The sequence below is a fragment of the Sceloporus occidentalis genome, unplaced genomic scaffold, assembly GCF_023333645.1.
Source record: "Sceloporus occidentalis isolate IW3139 unplaced genomic scaffold, rSceOcc1.0.p SCAF_5, whole genome shotgun sequence".
Classification (NCBI taxonomy): Eukaryota; Metazoa; Chordata; class Lepidosauria; order Squamata; family Phrynosomatidae; genus Sceloporus; species Sceloporus occidentalis.
In genome coordinates this window covers 89,878,831-89,903,476 of record NW_028316985.1, presented here as the reverse complement: position 1 = coordinate 89,903,476, position 24,646 = coordinate 89,878,831, and the positions used below count along the sequence as shown (strand labels likewise).

Below are 24,646 nucleotides of genomic sequence, written 5' to 3'. Positions count from 1 at the left end.
CTTCTAGTGCAGGCCTATGCTTGTACGGTTTTAGCCAAATCTCACTGAATTCATTTGGGTTTCGTTTTCTTGCAAGGGAAGCAGAAATTGACCAAAAGAAAGCTTTAAAGAAATCATAAAAGACACTAATAAAAAGCCAGCGAAGTTGTAAAATTGGTAGTGTGTTCCTGCCAGTCACTCTAGTCAGTAACTTGCATGATGCTTTAGTTTGGTTTCATTAAAAGCACTGGATAGCAGATAATACTCAAAAGCTCTGCCTGAGATTGAAGAGGAAGTATTCAAGGAAGTAATAACAGTGGAAAGCTTGCAATGAAAGAAAACTGACGGTTTAGAAGCAGGAACGCCTTGTTATAAGTAATTATGTTCAGCTTGGATGTCTCCTGTTGTTTAAGTATAGGAAAGTTACTGCTGCAGTGCTACGCTTTATGAGATGCAGTTTCTAAAGATGCTATGCATGCACTAAAACTGTTTATAAGGCGAGGGAGCTCCCAACATCAGGAGGCAGGTTGCTATTACTTTTGAGTACCTGAAGGAGAGATGCAAAATACTTTCCCCACCATTTACCACTGAAACGTCCTTAAATGTGAAAACTACAAGCGTAATGTGTACTTAAAAGTACCCCCCTCCAAAAAAAGTTCAATGTAGTTCTCGCAAGTGAGAGCACACAGGATACACTGTCTGCAATCTTTATTATTTCTAGGAGGGCCGAAAGACAGCTCCATAGTATTTCTTGGTGCTTTACCCTTTACTTATGAGTGACAATTCCTGAGGAGGTTCAAGTACATAGGCGTGTCTTGGTGATCCAGTTTTGCCATTTCATTTCTGGTGAAGGAGTCTCAGCCCACCTTAGAATAGTCTTCAGGGCCTTGAGCTTCCCTGAAAGCCATCTATCTGTTCCCTTGATACAAGTATACCTTTGCCATCTCAGCCAAGGGAATAATTTCCCCAGTAAACAATGGGCCCATACAGACAGGCCAAAGTAAAGCTGTTTCGGGTCACTTTGGAGGTATGCAATTTAAATGATACATGCATCCTAAGATGCCAGAAGCTGCGCCAAAACTGTGCACCAGTCCTTAGGTCTGCAGTGTGGCTTTGGCACGGCTTCTGGCCTCTTAGGAAGCATGCAAAGTGCCCCGAAGAAGCAGCTTTATTTTGGCTTGTCTGTTCGGGCCCAAGAATGACTATTTAAATACTGTCTTGAAAATATGATTGACAGATAGATAGATAGAATGCAGTGTGACGCCACTTTAACTGCCACGGCTCTGTCCTACTTAACTCTGGAATTTGTAGTTTGGTGAGACGCCACTTTCGCAGAGAAGGTAAAAGACCAAACTACAAATCCCAGGCTCTCATGGGATGGAGCCACAGCACTTTAAGTGGCGTCAAAGTGTAGCATTTCTACAGCATGTGTAGACACACCATCCTTGGAGGGAAAGCTCAGTCCGCTCAAAAACACACACTGCATAAATAATAACTCAGTCTGAGAGACCGCATTAACTGCCCTGGCTGAGTGCTAGGGAATTCTGGGAAGTGTAGTTTTGTGAGACACTTGGCCTTCTGTCAGAGGGCTCTGGTGCCACAATAAACTACAATTCCCAGGATTCCCTAGCAATGAATCAGGGCAGTTAAAGCGGTCTCAGAGTAGATTATTTCTGCAGTGTGGGTTTTGGATCTTAAAAAACCCCAAAGGATGGAGTTGGACTGCCTGACAGATTTAATTAGTGATCATTTTGAGCTTTTGACCGTGAAAGGATACGAAATTTCCATTTATTGTGAGGGCTTTTGAGTTTTTTCTCACTGTTTTGAGCTATATGTATGTATGTGTATATATATATATATATATATATATATATGTTTAGAGCTTTATTGTGAGTGTTTTGAGCTTTGTTTGTATGTTGTAACGGCCGCCATTTTGTGGGCCCTGTTTCTCCTTCGCGCTTAAGACACCTCTAATAGGCACAAAGGGCAAGAAGAAGACTGAGGCGGCAGGTAGTTCCCACAGAGCCCCGCCTTCATTCTGCGCCTGCGCGGTTGGCGCGCGCCGCGCAGGTCGTCGTCGGTTATGGGGGCTCGCGCTTGAAGGGAAAGGGGGCGTGGCCAGCGGCTCGGAGACTCATGGCGGCGCCAGGCCCTGAGCCTGGAATGGAGGAGGAGGAGGAGGAAGAGGAAGAAGCCGACGAGGAGCTGCTCCAGCTGGAGACGGAGCCCCCGCCGGTTACGGTGTCCGGAAGGGCCAAAGTTGCTCCTGGGGGCGCCGTCAGGCTCAGCCTGGGCCGAGGCGCGGCGGTGGTAGTAGAAGAGGAGGAGTTGGACCATGAAGCGGAAGGAGAGGAGTCGGAGCCGCTCCTGGGCGCCGCGGCCTCGGGACGGAGCCGGAGGAGCCGGGAGGGCCTCTCTGCGTCCGCCGCCGCCTCAGGTGACAACTGTTGTCGGAAGAGGGCTCTTCGGAATAACCAAACGCCTTTGGGACTGCATCTCCCAGAATCCTTGGCTATTGGCCGACGTGGCTGAGGCTTCTGGGAGATGTAGTCCAACATCTCTTAAAGGGCACCGTTTGGGGGCCACTCTAGTGTATATGGAGACTCTATAGAGCAGTGGTCCACAAAAGATGCCCTTTAAGGGATTTTGGACTTCATCTCCCAGAATCCCTGGCTATTGGCCGACGTGGCTGAGGCTTCTGGGAGATGTAGTCCAACATCTCTTAAAGGGCACCGTTTGGGGACCAATCTAGTGTATATGGAGACTATGGATTTTGGACTTCGTCTCCCAGAATCCCTGGCTATTGGCCGACGTGGCTGAGGCTTCTGGGAGATGTAGTCCAACATCTCTTAAAGGGCACCGTTTGGGGACCAATCTAGTGTATATGGAGACTATGGATTTTGGACTTAGTCTCCCAGAATCCCTGGCTATTGGCCGACGTGGCTGAGGCTTCTGGGAGATGTAGTCCAACATCTCTTAAAGGGATCAGTCTTTGGTGACCATCGTTGTCAACCTTGGGTCTTCCTTCCAGGCATTTTAGACTTGAGCTCCCAGAATCCCTGATCCTTTCAGCAAGCTGCCTGAGGCTTCTGGGAGTTGAAGTCCAACATCTCTTAAAGGGCATCATTTTGGGGACCACTGCTCTAGAGGAAGGCAAGGGCAGCCCCTCCTTTGAACACATATTTGTCAAGGGAAAAAAAGCAACAAGCTTCTCCTCCACTGAGCAAATATTTCATGTGTAGGAAAAGTCAGCGCAAGTGTGGTGCTATCTATGCTTAGAGAGTATTGCAATAGGACTGGAGGAAACTCCTTTTGAAATCTCCAGTCAGTGAGGCAATGCACCAGATTATCTTGAGACAATCGGTCTCTTGCAATCTAACTCACTGCACAGGATGAACCAGGAGTCCTGCGTAACCTTAACACACACACACACACACACACACACACAAACCCTGATTATTAGAGTATAAGCTTTTGCGCACCACACCTTGTGTTGTCAAATGTGCGAATTCTGGGCAACGCATGCGTCTGATGAAGTGCACTGTACTCAGTGAAAGCTTGTAGGAAACCTAAGCTATATAAACGTAATTAAAGTAAAAATATATTACACCCTCTAAACATTGGTAGCACAGTATATTTTACTATGTCATTTGTGTGTGTGTGAGTAGACCAAGCCTTAGTAATATTTACAGTCATGCCATAGAGTAGACCATTATTATTTATATTGCTGACGAAGAAGAGGAGGCTAAGGCCATTAAGTGAACTCAGAGCAAAGCTGAGGTGTGAATTGGAGAGCTGTTGGTTCACAGTTTAGCCACTTGGCCATTACACTACAGTCAGCTGCTTTCTGCATTTAAATGACCACAATTCAAAAAGGACATTGAGAAACTGGAGCGTGTCCAAAGGAGGGCGACTAAAATGGTGAAGGGTCTGGAAACCATGCCCTATGAGGAAGGACTTAGGGAGCTGGGGATGTTTAGCCTGGAGAAGAGAAGGTTAAGAGGTGATATGATAGCCCTGTTTAAATATTTGAAGGGATGCCATATTGAGGAGGGAGCAAGCTTGTTTTCTGCTGCTCCAGCGACTAGGACCCAGAGCAATGGAAGCAAGCTCCAGGAAAAGAGATTCCACCTCTACATTAGGAGGAACTTCCTGACAGTAAGGGCTGTTTGACAGTGGAACAAACTCCCTCAGAGTGTAGTGGAGTCTCCTTCTTTGGAGGTCTTTAAACAGAGGCTGGATGGCCATCTGTCAAGGATGCTTTGATCTGGATTTCCTGCATGGCAGGGGGTTGGACTGGATGGCCCTTGTGGTCTCTTCCAACTCTATGATTCTATGACCTGATACATAGTTCTATACATTTCTTTTCTTTATACATTCTAACTATCCTATATGTTAAAAGAGTTTAAAAAAACACTATATTCAATTTCTGGCATTTTTGTTATTTCCATAATTGGTATCTCGTGTTTTTCTTCCAACCTGAAGGAAATCTTTTAATCTCTGTACAGCACTTAACAAGTTTTATATACTTTATATAAGTGGTAGTTAGTGCTTTAAATGATTAATTGCTTAAAATTATTTAATTGGTCAACACGACTAATTTAAAATGACATCTAGCACATACAGGAAACGTTGGATGTACAGCAGAGATGAATTGCATTTTGGACGATGATCCTGAATTTGCTGAAATCATGCAGCGAGTGGAGCAAGCCATAGAATGTGGGGTCTTCCCAGAAAGAATCTCCCAGGGGTCCAGTGGGAGCTACTTTGTCAAAGATCCTAAGCAAGTAAGTGTGGTGTTAATGAGAAATGTTTATACAGTCCCTCTTTTCATACGCGGGGATCCGTTCTGGACACACACAAACCCTGCGTATGAGGGGAAAATGCCTATGCTCAAGTCCCATTTGTTTGTTTGGTGACACGTTCCTTCCTTGGAGCTTCCTTCTTGTAATCTATGAAGTATGCCATTGGTTTGTGTATCCAGGGGTGGGCAGCTGTGCTGAGGATGGGGTTATTTGCACCCTCCACCTCCAGTGGGCTCAATTTCTATGCAAACCCACAACTTGAAGTGCCATATTCTTTCAATTTGGGGCAGATTTGAGGCTTTGGGGTCCTGTTACATAAAAGAATTGTGGTAGGCTTGTATCTGATATATAAAGTGTTTGGTAAACAAGAATGAGAAATATCTGATCCCAAACCTATGTTCATGAAGAGGCTTGAGCAGTGTAAATATATAGTAATGTTTATGAAGGGATGGTCACTCATTTAAAAAATACACAGTGACCCTTAAGTGCCAGGATCCAGTGGTATTTCTGTTAGACCGACTGCTTCTCTCACAACTGGAAAGCTCCCCTCCTCCCTACAGTCATCACTCCCAATACTGCTTTGCAGGGCTAGGAAACTCTTTAGAACAGAAATTTCTCTGTTACTAGATAAGGAAATACATCAGTGGATATGGAAATCCACTGGATCATTTATTTATTTCAGTTTCATGATCTTTTCAACTTTGATTTATGTAGAAAGCTGACTTTAAAATTAATAGGTTGTGTTACAGCATACTATTTCAGACCAGTTCTGTAACCTTCTTTTTACTTCCTCTTGTATTAAGCAATCCTTTGGCTCTTTCTCATTTCTTTTGTTTTCACATGCAATATTGACATGATAGATCTAAACGGTGCTATTCCCAGGGCATATATTAGTACACACTAGCAGTTTTTGGTTATAGCCTGTACCTCATCTGTCTAATGTCTTTATTTGCTTCTTTATGAAGGACAAAGTTGAAGTATATACCTAGAGATTTTATTATTATTATTATTATTATTATTATTATTATTATTATCCTTTATTTATAAAGCGCTGTAAATTTACACAGCGCTGTACGTACAATCTTTTAGTCAGACGGTTCCCTGCCCTCAGGCTTACAATCTAAAAAGACACGACACAAAAGGAGAAGGGAGTGGTGGTGGGGAATAGGATCAGGTCCAGCAGATCTTCTCCACCTCCGAGGCCTGGACCAAGGCAGATGGACTGGAGGAAGGGCTTGGCTTCTTAATGGATGGTTAAAAGGAGGCTTCCTGGGTCAGAGAGTGGCTCACCTCTGGGAACACTTCTCTAAACAATATAGTCTTTAACTCAGTTTTGAAACCGGGTAGAGAAGTAATGAGGTGTGCATGTGGGGCAAGAAGGTTCCAGGAGTAAGGGGCAGCAAGCGAGAAGGGACGAATTCAGGAGAGGGCAGTGGTAGTCCTACACTCTGACAGGAGACCTTGACTACAAGAGCGGAGGGTGCGAGTAGGAATGTAAGGAGAAAGAAGGTCAGATAAGTAAGGAGGGGCCAATCCATGGAGGGCTTTGAAAGTCAATAACAAAAGCTTGTACCAGATGCGGAAGGGGAAGGGGAGCCAATGAAGGGAGGATAAAAGAGGAGAAACATGGTCAAAGCGGCGAGCGGCTGTGACAATACGGGCAGCTGAATACTGGACAGAGATTAAAGGATGGAAGTGTGAAAGAGGAAGCCCTGTCAGAAGGAGGTTACAATAATCTAGTCGCGAAACCACTAGGGCATGGACTAGAGTCTCGGCAGTAGAGATTGAGAGGAATGGACGGATCTTGGCAATGTTGTGGAGAAAGAATCTACAGGCTTTGGCGGTGGCCTGGATCTGGGGAATAAATGACAGAAAAGAGTCAAAAATGAAGCCAAGACTGCGGGCTTGATGAACCGGTAATTAATAATCTCATTAGCTTGCTGTTGGAAATGCAAACTGCTTTACTTTACTGTTATTTGTGCCAATGTTCTTTTCTAAAATACTATTATAGGACGAGACACTGTGCTTTGGCTTAGCCTGAATGCAATGAACCATGGCTCGTTCCATGGCAGTGGGAATGGGGTCTCCACAGTGCAGCCCCTGCCTGGGCTTGTTCTGCCACCTCAGACTGGGAAGGGCTTGCTAGGCTTGCAAAGAGATTGCAAACGAGAGGCGAGACTTATCAGTCCCTATTATGGTGGAGGCAAATAATCTGTGAATAATTGAAACCGATTAGGGATGTGCTGGCTTTGGGGTTAAGATGCCAGTTCTGAAGATCGGAAGGTTGGTAGTTCGAGGCTCAAGTGCTGCATGATGGGGTGAGCTCCTATCACTAGTCCCAGCTTCTGACAACCTAGCAGTTTGAAAGCATGCAAACGCAAGTAGATAAATAGGTACCACTTCAGTGGGGAGGTAACAGTGTTTGGTGGAGTCATGTTGGCCACATAACCACCAGAGCAGTCCTCAGACAACACTGGCTCTTTGGCTTATTGAGATGAGCACTGCCCTCTACAGTTGGTTACGACTAGACATTCATGTCAAGGGACTATCTTTACCTTTAATTGAAACCGTAGTTGTTAAACCCACAAATGTGGAGGACTAACTATATGTCATAGTAAATACCGGATATGCTTGACTATAAGTAGAAAAATGTATGCCCAAAAATTGACCTTAAAATCCAGGGTTGGTTTATACATGGGTCAGTACAATAATACTGCTTACAAAGGTCCTGAAAGAAGCTCTGCCCCGATGCCCCACTCCCCTTGCCTCAGCTGTGATTTCTGAAAGATCTGCTGAGGCAGGTGTGTGTATGTGAAAGGGGTGAGTCCCTTCTCAATCCGAAGTTTTTCTGTTGGACCTTTGTATCTGTTCTGCCCCACCATCACAGATACCAAAAAACACGGGACCTCAAAGTCCTGTTGACTCCAATGGGATCACAACATGTGCGCACCCACTAACATGGCTGTGTGTAGTCACCGCCATTGGGGACAAAAGGGCTTGACATCTGCAGAGCTAAATCTGTGAATGGCAAGCCCGGGGATGACAAGGTCCCGCTGTACTTAGAATTATTACTATAGTTTGTTTTTTGTCTTTTTGTGAGTTCCTTTGGTCTAACTGCAGAATGTCTGATTTAAGTATTTTACGGTACGGTATCAGACTTGCTAAATCATGTTCCATTGTTCAAAACTTTACAAGAACCCATGCTGGAGCTAAGGGAAACAAACAGTGGTGGACAGGTTTGACATGCCAGAAAATATCATGCATACCTATTTGTAATTTCAGCCCTCTTAACTGAAACAATAAGAGGCAATAACAGACTTTGTATATTTTAAGCTGGAAACCTTAAGGAAAAACCTAGTTTCTGATATAGCTCTGTTAACAATATATGGTGGTGTGTTGATGTTGCATGGAATGCAGTGTTATGTATGCCAGCAGTACTGACTCAGCTCTTCTAAACATTTTAAATTAGCATTATGCAGTTAATGTTTCTTGCTTACACTGAGATATAGCAAGCAGAAGATAACTTTTTGCTTGTGTAAAGAAGCTAATGGCTTGTAAAATCCTAGGAGAGTCATGCTGCTTTATAGAATCTAGAAGTCAGAAAGCATTATGGCCCCTTAGAGACTAGCTGACTTGCTGTGGCATGAGTTTTTAGTGTGTCCTTGTTAAACCAGAACTCTGCCATCACATTTTCATGTCTGCTGTGATACAGATGGAAGCAACTGTACTGCAGCATAGTAGTAAGTGAAAACAGATGTATACTGCTGCTACTATTTTGTAAAGTATAATTACAAAGACAATGAAAAGAGAAAAAGCAGAAAAAGTGTGGTAGTACATAGGTTAGGAACACTGACTAGGCATAATGTACATTAATATAAGGTGACTAGAATGACATATCTAAAGCAGCAACATCGTTTGACCATTCAGTGATAGATGGTGAGTACTGTATTTATCATCCCTGATTTGGGATGTAAGTCTTTTTTTTAACAAAAAATGCAAGATTTAATTTAAGTCTAAGGAAATTTTAGATATTGCAGGTAAGGCAGGGTTTCATTGGTTGATTTGTACAGGACAGTGCAGCTATTTATTCCATCAATTTATTTACATCAAATTAAATTATTCTGACAAATATGTGTACACTAAACTTGCTATAGAATTCCAAGATACAGCCATATTAGTCTGTAGAATCAGTATGTAGAGATTATAGCATCTTTGAGAGTAACTGAAAGAAAGAAGTTGGCAGCATGAGCTTTCGTAGACTAAAGTCTACTTCCTGCCTCTGCGGAAGTAAACTTTAGTCTACGAAAGTTCATGCGGCCAACTTCTATCTTTCACAGTTACAGTAGTCTCAAAAGTGCTGCAATATCTCTCTGTGTGCTAAACTTCCTCGTTTCACTTTCTCTGCGAATATAAATAATGCTTCCATACATCAGGGGGCTGACTCTTAAAATTTGATAGTTTAAAACAATTTAAACAGTTTAAAACATTTTAAAGACATAACACATGTGCAGTTTGGATGAAATCAGTTAGGGCCCAAAGCTTTGTGAAAGGCCATTCTTTTACTAGGCGTTGGATTAACATCAGCACTGGTGCGAGTTAGACCTCTAAGGCCAGGATATTTCACAATCGAGAATGTGTTCTGCCACAGAATAAAGTTTCTTGGTGAGACACAGAAGAAAGCACCTCCAACAGATATGAATTGTTGGGCAGGTGTATATAGCGGGAGATGCTCCTTAAAGTATTAATGTCCCAAGCCATTTAAAGCTTTAAGTATTATCACCAGCACCTTGAGTCTCCCTTTTCTAAATTGAGTCTCCCTTTTCCAAAATTTTAAAACCTGAAATCTTCCAAATTGTCCACATGAGTGGTTGAGTTAGTGAACCTTTGGTTTCTGATGGTTTAATGTTTACAAACTTCGACTGATTCACAAAATTACTAAAAATATATTGTATGCAGTTACCCTCAACCTATGTGTCCAAGATGTATATGAAACATAAATGATTTTTATCTTTAGACTCCAATCTATCCCATTATGTATGTATATGCAAATACTGGTGTTCCAAAATCCAGAAAAATCCAAAACCTCAAACACTTCTGGTCCCAAGCATCTTGGATAAAGGAGATTCAACTTGTACTGGAAATCTTTAAAATGATGAAGGTATAGTTTCTCTGCACCATGTTGTTTTAGGTTGAAGAAATTATTATTGCTTTATAGCAGCATTATCCCACTTCTTCCTCTACAAATCTCAGAGCACCTCTCACATAGCTACATGGAAGTCTTAGTGTGGATGCAAACAATTCATACGAAGGTCTGCTTAACTTAAAGAGTTGTGTTCCTTCAAGACAAATCAAAATTAGACTCTCTTTAGCTGTATTACTCAGACTTGCCATTATTTCTTTGTAAGTTGTACAGTGTGCCCGCATCATGCGCAGACGCACTTTACACAGCTTTCAGCCTACGCTGAAGAAGGGGCGGCAAGTCCCATAGGAATGAATGGGGAGTGTGCCTTTGGCGTATGCGCGCCGCCACACCGCCACATGAACATGCCCCATTCATTTAAATGGGGCTCAAGCATAGGCAGTATTTGTTTTACGCAGGGGAGTCTGGAATGGATCCCTCATGTAAACAAAGGGCGCACTGTAATTGTATTACTTTGAGGCCTGACTTTGCATATCAAGGTCTGACTTTGCATATGTCTTTCTGACCCAGGATATTTTACTGTTAGTTTGCTCATTAGTTTGGTCTTTTCATTTCAAGTAGTACGACATACATAGGTCATAAGTAGTATTAATCAAATCAGTATTACATTCAGGTGTAGGCTTGGCCGGAATTAAGACTTGTAGCTAAGCTTTTTTTTTAATGTTTAAGCCTGTAAATGGGTCTAAAGTAGGAAAAATATGCAGTTGGGTGTAGCTTATGACACTATATTTTGGAGACTGAGTAGGGGCGGGGGGGAGGCTGAAGAAGAGAAAATGATAGGAGAAGCTCTCTATCCAAAAGTATCACCTAATCTGAATTCATTAGTTAGGTTTCCCTGCTTCCCTACTCTATATTTTCCCCAGATACTGAGAAACATTAGAATATGTAGATACACAGATATTCCACATAAACCTGTCTCATGATGGCCCTAAACACATGGGCCAAAATAAGCGTCTGTAAGCCATGCCCAGGTCCAAAGAACTGGATCAAAAAGGAGTAGGTTTAAACCTACTCCTGGCAGCTCCGGCTTTGACCACAGGCAGCCTGCTTTGAGAGCAGGACATGCGGTCACTGGTCAGAGGCCACTCCTTCCCGGCCATCTGCTTCACCCCGAAGTGTCCATCGCGTGTATCCACTGATGTTTATCTGCCTGTTGGAGTGAGTAGAATGGCAGAGTGAGTAGAATGGCAGTATTGGAAGCAAATAGAAGGGAAATTCTCGGTGGACCAGATTCTCTTCCCCTGGCCTGATTTGCTTTGGAAGGCCTTCCAGAACAAATGGTGAGCACAGAGCTGTTGCAAAGGACAGGAAAGCAAGGTGACAGTCCTGTTGCATAAGTGGAAGCCTTGCTGTGTAGCATTTAGTGGAGTCTTGTGGTCCTGAATCACCTGAAATAACCTCTATCCTGTTGAAAATAGTACATTAGTGAAAGGAAATACAAAATGCAAAGGAAATGCAAAATTTACCTTGGATTACATAAGTGAGGCATGGTACACAGTGCCAGGAAAAGGCGGCGAGGGGCCGCCTCTTGTTACTGCACAGCGGCACCGCAGCAACCAAATTGCGCGGTATCGCTGTGCAGCAAAAAAGTGCACAGAAGCAGCTCAGACGGCGTCATTTGGATGCAGCACAGCTACAACATCATTACTACATGTGCAGCGGTGACGCCCTGGCCACATGCTAGGGTTGCACAGCGTGCGGTTGCTCCACCCCCTGGCAACCTTAGCACATGACGAGGGCGTCCCTAAAGGCCCATTTGTACCGAGCCTAAGTTAATAAAAGCACCATTGCTCCCTTAGACAGAGAATTAGCATCCAATTGAATTAAGATGTATTGTGCTCTTGTTGTAATATAGATCAATGGAACCCTCAAATAAGACAGCTCACCAAGGTTTATGTGTTACTTGGGCTTTCTTCTTCTTCTTCAAAATTCTGTCTCTATGGTCCCATCATGGTTTCTCCTATTATTCCATGTTCTGTAACTCATTTTCTTAAACCAGTCAGTTGAGAGTAGTTTTAAATAAGATATTACCGTACTACATATAGCAATGATCAGTGCTTTGGTTACATATTGCGATCAAATGTGTGATCACACAAATCACGTATTGATGTGATTACTCCTTGGAGAACATGTTTGTAAAGTGTGTGTACTTGTTTTTATGGATTAATTTGCAAATTTGTAAAGTGCTTTTGTGTTATAGCTTCATCTTGGATTTTGAATTTTGTATAACCTAATTTTATATAATTTTGGATTGGCATACTTCTTTACAAAGCAACGTTTTGATTTTTTTGTTTCCTGTTTTGCTGCCTTTCTATTAAGTTTGTTTTATATTGTTACTCTGAGATGCTGCAAAAGGAATTGTTTGTAAAGTAGCTTTTTGTGGGAGCCGCTGGAAGTTTCAACAAAAGGCAATAAAATAGCCTAGTTACTAACTAACTAATCTGCGTAGTAGTTAATCACCACATGTAATACACAATAACACTCTTGTGTCATACAGTGTGAACAAAATTATAATAGCAGATATTGTAAGGTAGCGGAGACCTCCAGCCAAAATGAGAAAACATTATATTTTGAAAGGGGTTTTTTTATTTGTTGGAAGAGACAGTTGTCAATTGTCGATGAAATGCCTTAGTCATAAACATTTCCAACTGCTTTCAGAGTAAGATGCTCTAATAAATGTGTCTTAATTTCCTCATTCTTTTATGTTTCTTTCTTAGAACACTATTGGAGTATTTAAACCAAAATCTGAAGAGCCTTATGGTCACCTGAATCCAAAATGGACCAAATACTTTCACAAAATCTGTTGCCCTTGCTGTTTTGGCAGAGGCTGCCTTGTTCCTAATCAGGGATATCTCTCTGAATCTGGTGCCTATCTTGTGGACAGTAAACTGGGATTAGGAGTGGTGCCTAAAACCAAGGTAAGAATACTTTACAGTAGAAATCACCCTAGCAGAAATAAGATGCAGTGATCTGCTTCACATTTGTGTTATTTAGCTCCACAGGAAAAAAAAAGTCACAAACTACTTCTCTTATGTTTACATTGGCCCGTTACAGACCGCCCAAAAGGGGCGGTCTCGGGCCACTGCCGGTTGCAGCGCAGAGGAGTCGCAGCAGCCAAACCGCGCGACTCCTCCGCGCTGCAAAAAAGGAGCGCGAAAATCGTGCTCCTTCCGGCAACCCGGAAGAGATGCCGCAAGTGCCAATGCGCGCACTCGCAGCGTCTCTTCCGGGGCGCGACGTCAGGATGCTGCGCATCTGCAACGTCAAAATGGCGGCGCCCATCTGTATAGGGCGCCGCCATTTTGACGCACTCATTACGCGTGAGGGGCAAGGCACGTCAGGAAGCGCCGCCCCTCACGTGTAGTCACGGTGCGACGACGGCGCCCCTTGGGCCCGTCTGTAACACGCCATTGTATTTCAGTAAGAGCTTCCATGTGAATTAAACTTTGCTGCTTCGTTTGTCTGCCCCTTCCCCCTAGGGATTTATTTGTTACAGTTTGGGTACGGCAAATATTTTAACCTCAAGCATTTGTATAAATTTTTATTGTATCCTTCGATACAACCTACTCTATACTCAGGCTGGTAAAATTCCAATAGTAACAAAACAGTGAACAGTCTTACATATCAGTGAAAGAAGTGCATTATTTAAACTAGTAATTGAAATTCATTTAATACTGTATACCACAGCAGGGGAGGGAATTGCTCTTAGTTGCCTTTCTCTTCTATTCCCCCCCCCCCCCAAAGAAATAAACACATTTTTAGAATGTAGGATAGAGCTGACTTGTGGGCCTCCCAGTGAGAGGAAAATTAAAAAGAGGATGCTTCATCTTGGAGATCCTTATTCCAACTGCTCAGACCTCTGTTAATACAGGGATTTGTGGGGTGTTTTCTGAAGATGTCAATGTAAGAGATAGCTGGCTTGGGTAACTGGGCCTAGATCATTTTTAACTCTGAAGTTTTTATTTTAGAAAAACACTTTGAATTGTGTCTGGAAACAAATAAGAAGCTAGTGCAGCTAAAGTTAACATCACTTTCCTTTTTAGTACTATTTGGGTCATCATTTTCTAGTAAAGCCTTAGCTGATACATCTGCCTAAGCCAGTGATGGCGAACCAATGGCATGCGTGCCAGAGGTGGCACTCAGAGCTCTCTCTGCGGGCACATGTGCCGTCACCCCAGCACAGAGTTTGTTACTAGAAAGCCAGAGGGACATGGCACTTTGCAATAAATAAGTGGGTTTTGGGTTGTAGTTTGGGCACTCGGCCTCTAAAAGGTTCACCATCACTGGCCTAAGCTAAACAAACAAACAAAAACCCTGTGAGCCAGAGCCGCCACCTGTGGTTCTGGGAGCCATACTGAATCCAGTAGGGCTTCCAAGCAATACATCATATCTTGTAAAAGGAGCATGATCTCTTCAAGTACAGGAAACCATTATCTGCCATATCAAGGCTACATGTCATATCCTTTAAGACAACCAAGGTTTCTTCAAGTGCAGTAAAACTTAACTGTGAGTTCAGTCTGGCCCTTTTGCATCTGGAGTAGGCCCAGTTTGTTTTAAGTGGTTAGATTTATTTCATGGAACTTGTATACAGTTGTCCCTTTGTATCCATGGGAGATCCATTCTAGACCCCCACACACACATAGATAACAAAAAATATAGGACCTTAAGCCCCCATTGTTTTCTATGGTGGTGTGGCATGCATCCATCTCTATTACAAACAATGGGGGCTTGCTGTCCACAGAAACTCAAATCCACAGATGGCAAGCCTGTGGATAAGAAGAGTGCCACTATATTTCAATAGACTATTTGACACTGGCCTTTTCTGGATGTGCGTGCAAAGGAAGATGAAATATTTTGTTCCTGATTTGTGACTCAAATGCTGCTACAGTAACTAGAACCTCCAAGTTGAACTTAGGAAAATAAGACTTCTTTGTTTTAAGGTTGTCTGGATCGTTAGTGAGACCTTCAACTACAGTGCAATAGACCGTGCAAAATCAAGAGGGAAAAAATATGCTTTAGAAAAAGTGCCAAAAGTTGGCAAAAAATTTCATCGCATAGGACTACCTCCTAAGGTAAGTCTTTCAAAAAGATTTTAAACGTTTTATTCTGATGGTATCTAGAATCCTACAATCTAAGAGGATTAAAACAAGTTGTCTAATTAAACTTAAAAATAAAAAAACATGGACAAAATAACAATCCATTTAGTTCCTGTTGGCCAGAATCTATGATTGACCAGGGGCTTTGCTTTCCCAAATAATTGTCCTTCATCTCACATGCCATTTTTTGAAACTCAAGGGATCTTTGTATCACTGTAATACAGATTTGAGAGTAAAATCTAATTTTCAGAAAAAACTAAAAAAAAAATCTCACTGGGCTGAGCCAGAGTTTGGAAAGTAAGTTACTTTTACATGATGAAAAAAATCCCATCTCAAGAGAAAGGCAGGCTATAAATTTAGTAAATAAATAAGCAAACTTTTTATGTTACATGCTATGCTACTCATTGCCTTTCCATTACTTTTCTGTGAGAGCTTACATGCTATTTACATGTAACTTTTGGAAGTAACTGGAGACCATTACTCATCACATCAATAAAGTAACTTTATTCATATTAGTTACTTTGTTCTTGAAAAGTTGCATCAGCATACCCTCATTGCCCCCCAAAGTCATTGATTTCAGATAACTATGGCAGGATACAGACCGCCCCTTTGGGGCGGCCTGCACCCTCCCCTTTCCACGACGGATCAGGGCCTCAGCTGCCACAGCAGCAGCAACCAAGGCCCCGATCCGCTGCTTTTCCTGGCCTTGGGGAAGCGGCAAAATGCCGCTTCCCTGCAGCTTGGAAAGGGGTGTCCTTGGGGCTTCATGTCCCAAGAACACCCCAACAGCAGTGGGGAAAGGGAGAAAAGGGCACTTGGCCCCTCTCTCTCTGTATCGCTGGCGCAGCCGTTTAAAGGCCGCACCAGCAATACATGCAACAGAAGGAGCTCCAAAACGGAGCTCCTTCTGGCGCCGGTGAAAGGGCGCCAGGACGTCCTGTCTGCGCCATGCTGTTTGGCTGCGGCGCAGTTGTGACGTCGTAATGGCGGCACCCATGTAGACAGGGCACCGCCATTACAGTGCTGCGGTTACGTGCTACGGTTGCGGGGCGTCTGGAAAAGATGCCCTGAGGCAACCCTAGCATGTATCCAGGCCGGTGCTTTGCACCGTTCTGGATACCGCCTATATTACTTGTAACTTGTCACTTCATAGTTCTTTTCCAAGCCCACAGCTACACAAAAGTGCCTGGTATATTTTCTTCTTCTGTATCACTTTTTTCTTATTTTCATTTAATTCTGATTTATCAGATTTTTCATGACACCTGTATCATCTTTGTTGCTCAAAATAGGCCTCAAATGATATTTGGGATATAAACAGGTTGTTGGAAAATATAGGCATAACTGTTTGTGTCCCAGTGGAGAAGAAATGCTGAGATATGAGCGTAAAATTCAGCTGCCTGAAAATCTCTTTGTATTAATTCTAAGTAATAAAAAGTGCACTTCCAAGTCTGGCAGGGAAGGTAAGATAGAAGGTGTAGTACTGCTGTCCACTGAAATCTTAGAAGCCAGATCCAACAAGTTTACCAAATAATATTTTCAGTTGTCTGGGGTAGGGTTTCAATAACTTGCATAGTATACCCCTAATAAGAAAAATAAATAATGCAAATTATGAGAAATTCATTTGCACCATTTTTGTACGTTTTTGCATCTGGACATTAGAAAATCAGTTCTGATTGTTTTCACCATAGACTATATAGGCAATAATGAATATAGATTATTTTGTCCAGTAAATCAACTTCAGTAATTCTGTAATTGCTTCACTTTTTCATTGAAGATCCAAGCTCTTTGTTAGTTCTAGGCTAATATGTTCAGGCTATTTGAACTTCATTTTAAATGTCAAGAGCTGTTGTTTTACCTTGAATACTTTTCCTGGCATCAAATAAATTTCTGATCTAAATGTCATTTACACATTTTGTTTTTAAAGCTATTTTTAGATTTCATTAGCAGTAGTTTCAGTGTATAGCAGTACTACAATATTAGGTACCTTTAAACTCAATGCTGTTTCTTTCCTAAATGCAGAATTTATTTTAAATTGTAGGTTGGCTCCTTTCAGCTGTTTGTTGAAGGCTATAAAGAGGCTGACTATTGGCTCAGGAAATTTGAAACTGACCCTTTGCCTGAGAATACAAGGAAACAATTTCAGTCGCAGTTTGAAAAATTGGTTGTGCTTGATTATGTCATCAGAAACACTGGTATTTAGTAATTTCTATTACTTTGGCTCGAGAGTGAGATTCTTCTGTTGTTATCTTTCAAGCTGAGAGATAAAAGTATGTAGGTTTGAGAATCCATTCCAAATATTATTTGAGGGCTTTGAAAACATACATATAAATGCATGTAAAGCTAAATAAACCTAGCAGTTACTGTGAATGCCCTGTTTTGCAAATAATGAGATTTTATCACTGTTTATATTTAGGGTTATGGCCCAACCATATTGGTCTTCTTTAAAAGTTGCTACTGGTCATTGTTTGGTGTTACTAGGGCCTGTTACAGACTGCCAAAAAAAGCTGCTTCGAGTCTCTTTGGAGGTATGCTCTTTAAATGATGCATGGGTCCTAAGAGTCCGGAGGTCGCGCCAAAGCCACACTCCATTCCTAAGCACTGGAGTGCAGCTTTAGTGCAGCTTCCGGATTCTTAGGATGAATGCATCATTTAAATAGCATACCTCCAAAGAGACTCGAAGCAGCTGTATTTTGGCAGTCTGTAGCAGGCCAAGGTTAGATAACATCTGTCCTTGTTTTTGAGGCTATTGAAGAGATTTGTGGGGGGATTATTCTCCAGTTATCCCGCTGCTGCCACCAAATGTGGAGATCTCGGCTTATATCATACTGCTGGTTACACCAAATATGAGGGTGTATGCTTTTTATTTTCTGGTTTCATCCTTTATCCAGCCATTGTACACAACAAGTTTGGAGCTTTCCAATCACAAATTGTGAGGATTCCTCTCCGGCAGTCCCACCACTCTTGCCAAATGTGGGGGTCTGTACACTTAAACCACCAGATGAGAAATGTTCATGTTGTTCACTGCAAATTCCGAGTGTGAGGGTTTTTCCTGATCCCCAACCTCTGCCACACACACATAAGGATGTCCTCGCATCCCTCTTGTGGTACACCAGCTGCAGGTTCAGTCTAAATGCCCTCAAGGTTCCTGTAAGGATTTATATTACCTTTACCCTCAACAGGAAGCCACCCTTCCATCTTTGATACTGCCAATCCAGAGACCTTTTATGAAACCCAGCTCTCAGAATGAAGGTGATTCCAACAGCTAAAAGTGTATAAAGACAGGATAAAATTTTACTCCCACCCCTCAAACTGAAGTCTCAACTCTCATTCATCAACTTCCTCATGCTAATCCTTTAAAACATTCCACTGATCAGCATCCACTTCATCACCATTCGCTCCACCTCGCAACAGCAATTTATCTCACACATAATAAATCAAGGTCATGGTATATGAGTAAAAGCCTCTATTCCAGGGGTGAAACCTGCGCAGCCTTCCAAATGCATAACTCCTCACTATTGGCTGTGCTGGCTGGGGGTGCTGAGAGTTGCCACACTATTTCCTCTCCAATTTACTATTTCGTTACGGGTTTTCAAATCCTTGTTCAAGAAAAAATGAGAGAGCACTGGTAGATGCTTCAGTGGAGACCATTTCTGTTATCTGTAATATGGTGATCAAGAATGCTTTCTAATCAAGGTTCTGCTGGTGGCTTCACTGGTGATTCTTTAAAGATGGAAAGAGTAAAATGCTGCAAATGATAGCATTACATTTACATAATAGCAGTGGTTTTACCTGTTTCAGTGTATACATTGGAATCATAGGCTACATTCATTAATTTTTTTCATTAATTAAGTTTCTACCCTACCTTTTCCCTGCCAAGGGACCCAAGGCAGCTTACAAAATAGAAAATAAAAGTTTAGCTGAAAATGTGCTATTACATTTTTTTAAAACCAGTTAACTCCGTTCCGTTAAAAGTTGTTAATCAGTTTAAAATAGATTTTAAAATAAACTAAAATATAATTCTAAGATACAAAAGACAATATAACTAAAACATGATGAAATAAACACAGAGAGCACCACTTTGAAGACCCCTGCCTTATGATTAAAATCAATCAAGGGGCCGTTTAAATAGAAAGGTCTTAGCTCTCTTTTGTGTCAGCCAACCATGCCTGTGAAGATGGTGGGACTGAGCGAAAGCTCTCCAGCAGAAATCTAAGAACTTGGACTGGCTTCTATGGGAAGATGCAGTCTCTTAGGTAGTTTGAACCAAGCTATGTAAGGCTTTGAAAGTCAAAACCAGCACAATATGGTAACACATTGGTAATGTTCTAATGAATATATTGCTGGATGAAAAATGTTGGGGTTGGAGTTCTGTTATTTCTAATTTTATATCTTGCCCAGGTCTTTATGTATTTTTGAAAAACACCTCAGAACGATTCATTTCAAAAAATATGCTCATTATTATAGGCACATACATTTCACTAACTGTACTTTTTTCTACTTTCTTTGAAGACCGTGGCAATGACAATTGGTTAGTCAGATATGAAAAACAGAATGATGGAATAGACCTATCTGATAAGGTAAGACAAAAAGAAATTTGTAGCTACATAATGTGATGATTGCAGAATAAATGAAATAGTTTCAGTGGTCTAGGAATCTGGATTTCTGCATGGTATTCTTTATTTTTTCATTCTGTTTTCTTACAGACAGGATGTAACTTAAGTGAATAGTTTACATTTAGCAGTTTAAAATAATTGACGTGATATACTAACTTGGGGAAAACAGATAGCTGAAGATGGATTGGAGCCGTGGCAAACATATGCCGTGGTCACAATCTGCCTTGAAGCCGGCCGAAAAAGGAGCCACAAAGATCAGCTCCTTTTTTGGCCGAGGAAAAGGCAGCTTTTCCTACCCTGCCACAACCCCATGGCAACCTCACGCCACTCCAGCAATGTGTGGCATATAAACGCCATGCCACTGGAGCACCGTGAAAGCCGCCTAGCTTCAGGGCAGCTTCTGGATGTGTGGTATATAAACACTGCACTCCAAAGCCTCCCAGATGATGGTTTAAAAGGCCCATCTGTTCAGCCCCATAGAGAAAACTATGTGTATGTTTTGTTCACTTAATATTTATCCAGAGTTTGTTTTTATTATTTTGATGCAATGATTGAAATGTATTTATTTTTTCATTTATTCCATTTGTATCCTGTCTTTGTCCCAAAATGGAATTCAAGGCAACTTGAAATGCTTACATACCTAACATCCAGAAACAGAGAGGAATCTATGCCTTGTGCACCTAAATTCTGACCGTATGTATTCATTGTTCTTCTGATAGGATATCCAGTGGATAAATGAGAAAGAACCTGTTATCAAAATTGCAGCCATTGATAATGGTCTGGCGTTTCCTTTCAAACATCCTGATGAGTGGAGAGCATGTGAGTTTTTAATGTTAGTCACAAATATTGTTAATTGACCACTTGAATAAATGTATCCAGTGGTTTTCTTTATGCATTGATTTCTTTTTCTGAAGTTGCATTTCCTGGTATCAGTAAACTAAGCAAGTGTGTTCAATATAGTTAAGAAATGTCTCTTTCCTCTTTTCTTCCTAGATCCATTCCACTGGGCTTGGCTTCCACAAGCAAAAGTCCCCTTTTCTCAAGAGACAATTGACTTGATTCTTCCCCGTATTTCTGACATGAACTTTGTGCAGGATCTTTGTGAAGATCTTTATGAATTGTTTAAGGTAATTTCAAAAATTCGGCAGAATTAGTTAAAAATAAATCCCATCAGATTTTGGAAGCTAAACATGGTCAGCTTGGGTTCGTACTTGAATGGGAGACAGCCAATGAATACCAGTTCCTGTTGCCCATATTTCAGAGGGAGGAACTGGCAAAGCCACCTCTGAATATACCTTGCCTAAGAAACCCTACAAAATTAATGGGATCACCAGGAGTCAACAGGCAGTTTGAAGACACACACACACACAGCTTCTGTTACATGGCAGGAACTTTAAATACTGTTCTGAATTATTTGTATCAGCAAAGAAACAATGTTAATTGGATCCTTCAAAATGTAATATTTATTTCATGATTTAATATAAAAATGCATGCAATCATCCATTAATAGTAAAATGTAGGTAAGTTTTATCTTAACTATGACACTTTCTGAAATCAACTTCTTTCTCTTCCTTTAAAGACTGATAAAGGTTTTGACAAAACTACATTTGAAAATCAAATGTCTGTGATGAGAGGACAGGTAAGGATGGTGTCTATCGGCACCTTTTCAAATACATTTTAAAGCTACTATTCCACAGATATTCTTGAGCTAAAAGGCTAGCTTTGCAATCCTGTGCGAATTTTCCTAGGAACATAGGATTCTTCTGTAAATTGTATTGCATTGCACTGCATATTTGGCAGAAGCTAATGCACCAAATATCAATGATATTTATCCTGACATGCATCTGAAGGCAGTAAAACATTCCTACATGTCCCAGAAACTAACAGATCAGTTCTTTGACAACTTCTCAGGCCCTCAGAATAAACCATTATATGTGCTGGTCACCTCATAGTTAATCTAGCATCTTTTCAATTCCTAGCTGATCTAGCTTGGCATCCTCTCAGCTCCAAGTATTGCTTTGATTTCCAGTGCACCAATGGTTGGTTGCTCTGTGAGTTAACATGGAAGGGGACATTTAAGTGGAACATTCATATTGCCCAACTTGCATTAGAAACTAAACATGCTAACTTAATGTCATATATTTTAATATTTGCAGATACTTAACCTTACTCAGGCACTGAAAGATGCAAAAAGTCCTCTTCAGCTTGTTCAAATGCCTCGTGTGATTGTAGAGAGAAGTCATGGTGGAGGTCAAGGACGAATTGTTCACCTGAGCAATGCCTTTACACAGACTTTTCATAGCCGGAAGCCTTTTTTTTCCTACTGGTAGCTACAAGTAAATATCTTCACTTTAGCAAGACTGTCAACTTCGTAAAGGTTTCAGAATAATGTAGTTCTGCTGAATACAGAGTGCTGGATTGCCAAAACCTTGGAACTTAAGTTTTTTATTTTGAATGTAATAGGTTTACAGTTTGTTTAAAATTGTGAAATTTTACATCAGGGAAACGAGGAGCCTGTCCTATATTGTATTTTTATAAACAGTTCAATGTTTTCTGTATTTAATAATTAAAGGGGGGGGGGGAATAAAGTTTACAAATGCCAAAGACTACTTTTGATTAAACTGTACGAAAGAACTGTTCTGTTGCATATGAATGTCAGAAATCATAGTCCAGTTTCATTTGTTTCAAATGAAGCACAGCTATTTCATTCTTCTGGGAGAAAGTTACCTGACCTTTAATCTTAAGCAGTTACTGATTGGTACATGGTTCTTATTGATTTGTGTACTCAAAGTGTCACAAGGGTGTTTCTTAATCAGCTGATTGGGGCTTGGGATCAACAACATTATATAAGTACATTATATAAGTATGTGAAAAATAAAGGGCAAGTAAATGCATTAATTTAAAAAGCACTTTTACACAGTGTGATAAAACAGATTTTGGCTTATTGCATGCAAGACCATATACCAGTAAATGCTGTTTTGTGCTGCAAGTGAAAGAGACTAAACAAATGTTTCTGTTTGTAGTTTATTTGTGGCATGTGAACTAGGAACATAGACTTGTCTCTCTCTACAGACAAACCGGAATTATAAACGTACAGTCGCCCCCTCCAAGTCCGCGGACTTGAAATGTGTGGACTTGGAAATCCACGGAGGGGTGATCGCTAATAACCTGAATGGGGCACCCACCCTGCATTCATGCTCCCCATTAAAACTTATGGAGCTTGAATATGCTCAAGATTTAAGACCTGCAGGGGGTTCGGAAGAGATTCCCACATGAGTTCAAAGGGGTAACTGTCATTAATGTCGCTTCTGAGTCATATTTTATCTGGAGAAAGTCAGGGCAGAATTCCTGGTTCTTATGTCACTATAAATTGGGATGGCAGATTCACAGGTTTTTTTAAACTCTTCTTTCTCTGTGTGGGAAAGCCAAGCAAGAGCAATCATTCCAGTTTATTTGGGATTAAGCAGGAATTTTGATTTTATCATATCACATAAATGGGGCCAGTGACACAAATCCAGAAGAAACATCATTTAATAATTCTTATCCCCATTTTTATTGAATGTAGTTGATTCATACATGACCTTTGCATCAAATCCTGTGTGGTAGTCAGTTGCAATCTGTTTTCACCTGTTCCCTACCTGTGCATGATGTATAATGTGCCATTCACTGCCCATACATGCACTGTGTGTAGACAGCATTTCTATTAACAAATAAATGAATTCTTCGAGTGGGTCCAATGAGTCTCTAAATATATATGAACCCTGGGTTATTATGCACTGTTTGGTGTAATATTGGGACATATTCATGCATCCTTCCATCTGTATGAGGGACATGTTGTGCTCCATGAGCACCAGCTATTTTGAGGTGTTGCTCCTCTTTCTTTTCTCCAGTTACTGATCAAATAAATGGGCCACTATCTTGGTCCTAAATCCAACTCTTATAGACCCATTGAATCAGTGGTATTTTAAGAGTTGACATACATACTATTGACCAATTGATTCAGAGAGTCTATTCTAGTTGGGACTAGAAATTGAATTTTAGGCCTTATGTAAGGGGAAGAGTGGCTAAATGCATGTTAAATTCCTCTCAAATTAATAACTGAGAAGTGCTTCCAAAGATAGTTTTGTTTGATGTACTCTTAAATTCAGGATTAGAGTGACACTACTAAGAATGCTTATACAGTTTGACTGTGATGATGGTTGTATGCATTTATATACAGTAGATATGCTTTAGCCTTGATACTTGTGGTTCACTGTAAGGTTGATGTACTGAGAAAATATATGTTTTCTTTAGGTATATCAATATTTCTGCTGCACTTCTACAATATATATATATATTGAAACACTGTAAATGCCAGTTAAATTGATTAAGTGACACCAAAATGGATCACTTCTATTACTGATCTATTGGATCTCTCTACTTTCCCCTGGATTTTGGTACTGTAGCCACCCCAAAATCTTCAAAGGATTCACCTTGTAAATTAAGCATTTATTACAAGACTCCTGAGCAGGTCCAAGCTATTTTGTTAGCCTTAACCTATGTAAAATATCAATGCCAGAGGTAATTCGGGACACAAAAATTAGTAATACCTGTTTTGAATTAAGTGTTAGGGACCTCAAATAATATCTGTGGCAAAAAAATTGCTTCTGTGAAAGCTGTGTATTTCACCATTTCTGGTGATGCTGTATCTTAAGCTGCTGGGCCATACTCCTGTGCTCCCAAAATGGGTCTGTTTTTAATTAGGGTTGTCGCAGGGGTGGTAGTAAAACAATGTAGCATTGTTGGAACAGTTCACTTGACATAATAAGCCTTAAAATGTACTGTGGGTTTAGAAGGCAGACGTGTTTATGAATTTACTGTGGCTTCTATTTTTTATCAACTCAGAATTTTAAAGAATGTGTAAGACTACCACACTGTATTCTTAAAACAATAAAGATCATAGTCTGAAATCGA

The 24,646-nt window shown here is 41.1% G+C and overlaps 1 protein-coding gene across 2 annotated transcripts; it reads left to right on the top strand.

Annotated features, from left to right (window-relative positions):
• The first annotated feature begins 2,055 nt into the window (after nt 1-2,055).
• On the top strand, nt 2,056-24,646 carry LOC149312480 (phosphatidylinositol 4-kinase type 2-beta-like). Of its 2 annotated transcripts, none has more exons than XM_089524713.1 (10): nt 2,056-2,416; nt 4,606-4,766; nt 12,702-12,902; nt 14,925-15,056; nt 17,119-17,272; nt 19,590-19,657; nt 20,413-20,512; nt 20,687-20,820; nt 21,273-21,332; nt 21,850-24,646. In XM_089524713.1, the coding sequence occupies exons 1-10, from the start codon at nt 2,116-2,118 to the stop codon at nt 22,021-22,023; spliced, it is 1,485 nt and encodes a 494-aa protein (XP_089380839.1). In that variant the 5' UTR covers nt 2,056-2,115; the 3' UTR covers nt 22,024-24,646. The 2 variants fall into 2 exon arrangements, with proteins under 2 accessions (XP_089380839.1, XP_089380838.1); XM_089524712.1 differs by having other exon boundaries at nt 4,597-4,766.

What these genes read in the sequence shown, in the direction of transcription:
- LOC149312480 (XM_089524712.1), top strand. Translation starts at nt 2,116, where the DNA reads ATGGCGGCGCCAGGCCCTGAGCCTGGAATGGAGGAGGAGGAGGAGGAA. An exon ending in TTATGTCATCAGAAACACTG is followed by an intron (nt 17,273 to 19,589) that starts GTATTTAGTAAT and finishes CTTTCTTTGAAG; the next exon opens with ACCGTGGCAATGACAATTGG. An exon ending in TCCTGATGAGTGGAGAGCAT is followed by an intron (nt 20,513 to 20,686) that starts GTGAGTTTTTAA and finishes TTTTCTTCCTAG; the next exon opens with ATCCATTCCACTGGGCTTGG.